This window comes from Mandrillus leucophaeus, unplaced genomic scaffold (genome assembly GCF_000951045.1).
Source record: "Mandrillus leucophaeus isolate KB7577 unplaced genomic scaffold, Mleu.le_1.0 Scaffold153, whole genome shotgun sequence".
NCBI lineage: Eukaryota > Metazoa > Chordata > Mammalia > Primates > Cercopithecidae > Mandrillus > Mandrillus leucophaeus.
Genome location: NW_012101510.1, coordinates 2,265,077 through 2,271,901, shown reverse-complemented (window position 1 = coordinate 2,271,901; position 6,825 = coordinate 2,265,077). Strand labels below are relative to the sequence as shown.

Below are 6,825 nucleotides of genomic sequence, written 5' to 3'. Positions count from 1 at the left end.
TGAATGGTCGGGAACATTTTTCATCTTCAGCTGGTTCCGTGGTGAGATTATCCTTCCTGCTTTTGTCAGATATATTTCTGTAAGGGACTCAGAGTTGGCTTTGTCTGCACCAATTCAAGTGGCTAAATATAGGAATGGTCACTTGATTCCACTTAACAAATCCCTGAGAGTTTTTCATTTGATCTTTCAAGGTGGCTTTGAGATAAACCTGGACCAGAGGAAGCTGAAAACTCCCCAAGCCAAGCTCTTTACCGTCCCCAGTGAGGCCCTGGCCATTGCGGTGGCCACTGAATGGGATTCCCAGCAGGATACCATCAAGTACTACACCATGCACCTGGTAACAAGTTCACAGTGCGAATCTGGACCCTGAGACCCACCCAGGGCTTCCTAGGGTAGATCCCTTACCAAATTCTGACAAGGCCCTGGGGGATGGTCCTTTGCCTACCTGGGCCCCAGGTGTTCACCTCCTCTTAAGTCACTAATGTGCTAAACTCTTTCCTTGTCTGGCCTGGCTACTTGCAGTTCTCTCTCCTAGGAACGCTGTGCTGGATGACTGGTTTCTCCTTTGGTTTCAGGACAGATGTCACCTTCACTGACTCCCCAGCTCTCTTATTTTCTATGACAGCAGCTGGCCATTTGTTTTATCAGCACTTAGACAATTTATAATTGTTTTATGTTTGCACATTTATTGTCTGTCTGTCTCTACTGCCTGGTAAGCAACAGAAAGGCAGGAGCCATGTCTGTTTTACTCACCAGTATCTGGACAGCCACTAGCAGGTAGTTTAGTTGGTACTTAATAAATATTAGTTGACTATAAGATCCACTGGAGGCAGATGGGTGAGATGAGGAAGACTCCCTATAGAACCAGAGCCCCTCGTCCATACCAAAGTGGCTCATCTAGGCACCAAGGCTGCCTGGGGAAGGAAGGGCCCAGCCAGACTCTTTGGTCCAGCCTCTACAGCTTCTAGACTGTAACCTTGGGCAGGTTGCTGCCCCTTTCACAGCCCTGTATTCCCCATCTACTAAGATGAGTGATAACAGTACCCACCTCACAGAGCCGTGGTCAGGATGAGATGAGATGATGCAAGAAAGCCCTTGGCATGGTCCCCAGCACTGATTGGGCACTGAGTCAGTGTAGGAGTCAGCTGCTGTCATCCCAGCCGCTGCTGTGCTCAACCTTTGCAAACTCACATGGGCCTCCTGCCAACATCACAGCCTGCTGAGGTGCTGGCCTAATCCTTGACAACCTAGTGAAATTGGGGTGATTGGGGCTACAAACGAATAGGGTAACCTAAGCAGCCTGTTATTGACAAGGTAAGTCTGGAAAAAAATAATCTTTTTTTTTTTTTTTTTAAACAGAGTCTCGCTCTGTTGCCCAGGCTGGAGTGCAATGGCGCAATCCCAGCTCACTGCAACCTCCGCCTCCTGGATTCAAGCGATTCTCCCGTCTCAGCCTCCCAAGTAGCTGCGATTACAGGCACCCACCACCATGCCTGGCTAATTTTTGTATTTTTAATAGAAATGGGTTTCACCATGTTGGCCAGGCTGGTCTTGAACTCCTGACCTCAGGTGATCTACCCATCTCAGCCTCCCAAAGTGTTGGGATTACAGGCATGAGCCACCACACTTGGCCAAAACAAATAATCTTAATCCTGATTTGCATGGTCTGTTTCCCTGCTTTCTAAGGTGTAAGGGAGGCAGCTGGTAAAGGTTTCCAGTCAGATTTGAGCTCCATCACTGATACGTGTCTTATTAACTGTATTTGATGATGTACTTAACCTAACCTGTCTAGGCCTCAGTTTTCACATCCCAGATGGGCATAATAATAGTACCTATTCCAAAGGGTTGTTGTGAGGATTAAATACGCTAGAACCTGGTAATAATGTGACTGTGGGGAGGTTCACTAATCATGGGGCTGCTGCAAGCTTCCTTCAAGTCCTGTGAGCATCGACAGAAAGCATTTGGCATGGAGCCTGGCTGTGGCACACTCTCAGTAGCTGTGCTGCTGCTCCGGTAGTGCAGATGCCTCTGGTGGAGGGCTGTGCTGTGGTGCTATCTGCTATGTGTCAGATGAGGTGTCCTCAGGAAAGCAGGGCTTTTGTCTGAGCCCCACAGGCAGTGACAGGGTGGTTTTTGCCTTTGATTCAGACCACATTGTGCAACACATCCTTGGACAACCCAACCCAGAGAAACAAGGATCAGCTGATCCGGGCAGCCGTGAAGTTTCTGGACACTGACACCATCTGGTAATGGACATTTAGATGGGCATTCCCCTTGGATTGAGACAGTCCCTGGGGCTATTTTTCCTGATTTGCCCAGATGGTTATCAGTGGAAGAAGAAACCCTCTCCATTTATTGCAAGGACAGGGAAGGTGGCCCACTTGACTTTGGCATTTGGCTGCTCTGTAGCCCCTTAGGAGGAGGACTGCTCAGGCTACAATGGTGTTAGAACATGGCCACCCCTCTTCTCTAGCCTAGAAGCTGCTCCTTAGGCTGGGAGGGTGGTTATGCAGCTCTTGCAGGTGCCGTGACCACAGGCCCCTTAGGCCTGGAGGCGCCTGTGACCTTAAACTTCTGCCCACTGACACTTTCTCAGGTAGACATCCTTGGCACTATGGATGCTGATAAGTAGGAGTGTCCTTCTCCAGTTCTGAATTCTCCTCTGTGTCTATATATCTTGGCTAATTGGTCAGTGTTGCCAAAGGAAAGTTGAGAAACAATGGAAATGATTGAGCAGCACGGTGCCTGCTAGCCCAAGTGCTCTAGGATCCTGAGTCATCTCACGATGACACAGGAAGTCAGCACTGATGACTGGAGGCATGCTTTCGAAGGGGGTGGCCCATAGCTAGTGGGAAAGCCCGCTCCATTTATATTAGGTTCACTTGACTTCAGGGAGCAGAAACCCATTCAATCTAGCTCAGACAAAAAGAGGATTCTTGAAAACTATACAGGGATCCTGACAGGAAATGAAGGACGATCGGGCCACCAGGAAAGGGAGCTGTAAGATCCAATGTCAGAGCTCCTCCCTGTGCCCTGCTGGGGTGAGCGGAAGGTGAGGGAGGAAAGGTTGGCTGCCCCTCCCAGCATAACTCATGACCTCTCTTCCCCAAGTTGCTTACACAAGACGGTGGATTTCCATAATGCCCACTTGGGTTCCCATCCCATAAAACCCTGCAGCTCAGCTCCTCTCAGCTGACTCATGCCTGTGTCTCTTGGTCAAACAAATGGCACAGCCTGGCCTCTAGCTTGGTCCCATCAGGTCTGGCATCTGTAGCCAGGAGGTGGATGGGCTTGTGAGGTGTAAACAGGCTATTTTGGTCTGTGACCAGGGGCACAGTCTCTTGGAGGGGGTGAGGGTAGAGATGCAAAGACTGAGCATCTGGCACAGCATTCCCGTTCAGCATCCAGGTCAAGCAGGTGTGGACCCAGGGTTGCAGTTAGTAGATTGGATCTGCTTTAGAATGACAGGAACGTAGCGCAGCAAGCTTGGACCTGTCAGATATTTGGGGGCATTTAGGGTAGTGGTTCTCAAACTCAGGCTTACATTAGAATCCCCTAGAGGGCTTGTTAAAACAGATTGCTGGGCCCCACCTCCAGAAGTTCTGATTCTATAGGGATGCAGCCTGAGAATGTGCATTTCTAACAAGTTCCCAGGTGATGGTGGTACCAGGGCCACACTTTGAGAACCACTGCTTTAGGGGAAAAGACTTGTGGGACTGGGATGGTTGTGGTGAAATTTTTGTTGTTGTCCTTTGTGTTTTTCCTTTTCTGTCACTGAATGAAGGAATTGTACTTTTTTATTAATGAAGGTGATTTTTACAATGAATTAGCTACAGGGTGGAGGAGCCTGAGACATTAGTGGAACTTCAAAGGAATGAGTGGGATCCAATCATCGAATGGGCTGAGAAAAGGTAAGATGTACAGCCCTGCAGAAAGCACTGACTGGGCACCTGCGTTGGTGGAGTGTTGGGGTCAGGGGACCACGCTGGAAAACTAGTGCCCTTAGCTAGTCAGTTTTCTGATTTCAGAGCACTCATGGGATTCGGCTCCCCTCATATGATCAGGGATACAGTCATCTTGGGAAAAAAGCACCCATTTCAGCCACTAGGTACAGCACACCTGCTATAGCAGTTCATGAAATATAAGGGCAGCTCTGTGTCCTTGGAGAAGCAGTGGAGTCCCCAGGCCACCTTCTGCCAGCGGGTCAGAGCAGCAGTGTCGGTTTGAATCCCAGCCCTGCTAGAGACTCAGTTGTGTGACTTGGCTAATGAGTTGATCTCTGAGCTTCAATTTCCTTGTCCATAAATGGGGCTAATAATCCCTACCTCTCAGGGTTTGAGGAGGAGTAAATGAACTGATGCATGTAAAGGCTTAGCATCCTGCTTAGCACACAGTAAATGTTCAAATTTTAGCAGTGATTTTCATCTCTGTCACAATTGCTGTACTATTAAATAACAGAACAACACCTATGATATGTACGCACTTGGAGAAAAGTCTGGATAGCTTCCTGCAAATTACAGGTAACATCCGATGGATATGTAGCTTCCAGGAATTGATATGAAATATTTTTCCTTAATAGGAAGACTTGAGTGCAAAGTTGAATGGATTATTGATGTGGTGGCAAAATAAATTCAATTTCATTTGATCCCAAGGGAAATTTGGAAGGGCTGGCTTTCATGGTAGTACCTTGACCATGGTATTTTCTAAGCTTGCAAGGTGTATTTCTTGGTATAGCATTTTTCACAAAAGTGATGTTACCAATCAGTTTACTGATTTGCCACATGCTGCCCGATGCTCACAATGTGGCAGGTGTCCTTGGGTCTTAAAGGAGAAGGCAAAGGCAGTGCTCTAAAGACCAGACTACAATACTGTGTGGGAATGCAACAATACAGTGTCATTTCAGAATCTAATGAAATATAATAATTTAGGTGCCTAGAGATCTTTGCTATAGTATAAAATCATCAGATTCTTGTGGCAGGAAATACCCTATCCTTAAGAGTTTACAGAAAAACTTAGCCATTTCCTACAGTCCATTTGTACTATTAGGAATTTCAGCAAGGATTTTTTTTTTTTCTTTCTTGATACGGAGTCTCGCTCTGTCACCCAGGCTGGAGTGCAGTGGTGCGATCGTGGCTCACTGCAACCTCCACCTCTTGGGTTTAAGTGATTCTGGTGCCTCAGCCTCTCGAGTAGCTGTGATTACAGGTGCCCACTACACCCAGCTAATTTTTGTGTTTTTAGTAGAGATAAGAGTTTCACTGTGTTGGCCAGGCTGGTCTCGAACTCCTGACCTCAAGTGATCGCCCACCTCAGTCTCATGAAGTGCTGGGATTACAGGCGTGAGCCACTGCACCCAGCCTTATTTTTGTAATTTTTGTAGAGATGGGGTCTCATCATGTTGCCCAGCTTGGGTTTTGAACTCCTGGCCTCAAGCAGTCTTCCCACCTTGGCCTCCCAAAGTGCTAGGATTATAGGCATGAGCCACTGTGACCAGCTTTTTTTTTTTTTTTTTTTTTTTAGCATTAAAAGCAAATTATTTGGCTGGGCATGGTGGCTCACGGGTGGGATCACTTGAGGTCAGGAGTTCGAGGCCAGTCTGGCTGGCATGGCAAAACCCTGCCTCTACTAAAAATTAAAAAATTAGCCTGGAGTGTTGGTGCACGCCTATAATCCCAGCTACTCAGGGAACTGAGGCAGGAGAATCGCTTGAACCCAGGAAGCGGAGGTTTCAGTGAGCTGACATTGTACCACTACACTCCAGCCTGGGCAAGAGAGTGAGAAGCCATCTCAAATAAATAAATAAATAAATAAATAAATAAATAAATAAAGCAAATGATTTACTCTTTTTTCCTCCACATGCTGCATCATTATTTCCAATAAATAACTTCAGTTAGGGCCTCCGAAGACTTTGAGAACTCAGTGAACACATGAACGAGTGAACAAACGAATGAATGAATGAAAGTTTTGTGTTTGTCACAGATGTGAGAGACTAAGTTATAGCTTATAGCTTCCAAAATGTGACTTCTTTGTTATCAGTTGAGGGAATCTGCATAATTCCTTAGAAGTACTCTTGATTGTTAATCCCTCCAGGGTAAAAGAAGGAGACTGTTTCATGTAAGATTTTATTCAAGTTAATTTCAAAAGGAAACACAGGACACAGATTTTCCCTTTCTTAAAGGAAATGTTTGGAGTTCCTGTTGGATACATAAGCAAGCTGGTTAATTAGGTTAATTAATTGGAGAGAGGGGATGGGAAATGCCCTTGGGAGCTCTGCATCCTGCCTATGTACCTCACACGCACACCCTGCGCCGGCACACTGGCTTTCCACTCACTCCTTAGAGGCATCAGGGTCTTGGCTGAAATGAGTCTCTAGCTTTGTCCCACTCAGACACCGACTTTAGGTTTGTGCTGGCATGGGGTGGCACTGGTGGTGGGGAGGGTGGGAAAGCATGCCGAGATGCTCCTGATCAGACTTGTCCCCAGGCTGGGGGGTTGGCAGAGGCATGACCAGCATGTCCTGTTCCTCCCTCCTCCCTGGAGATCGGATGCTCCCTTCCCCCAGCTTTAATCAGAAGCAGTTGATTATACCATGTTGAGTAGGGCAGACCTTGAATGGGGATATGAAAATCAAGCCAATCAATCAACATTAGCAGTAATGATACAAGCTGGTCCTGTCGCTTCCTGAGTTGTCTCAACGTTATTTTAAACTGCCTCTTTGAAAAATCTTTCTTACAGAAAGGAAGAGGTTTTATCAGAATGTCAGCATCACACAGGGTGAAGGTGAGTGTCTGAAATTTTGACTGCCTCTTTTTTTTTTTTTTTTTT

General features: G+C 46.8%; 1 protein-coding gene across 1 annotated transcript in view; it reads left to right on the top strand.

Annotated features, from left to right (window-relative positions):
• The window catches only part of ATPAF2 (ATP synthase mitochondrial F1 complex assembly factor 2), a 36,347-nt gene that overhangs the window by 18,686 nt on the left and 10,836 nt on the right, over positions 1-6,825 (top strand). The window contains exons 4-6 of the mRNA XM_011975300.1: positions 70-337; positions 2,149-2,246; positions 3,831-3,911. Of these exons, the coding sequence (XP_011830690.1) occupies positions 70-337; positions 2,149-2,246; positions 3,831-3,911 (447 nt within the window). The remainder of the gene's footprint in view (positions 1-69; positions 338-2,148; positions 2,247-3,830; positions 3,912-6,825) is intronic.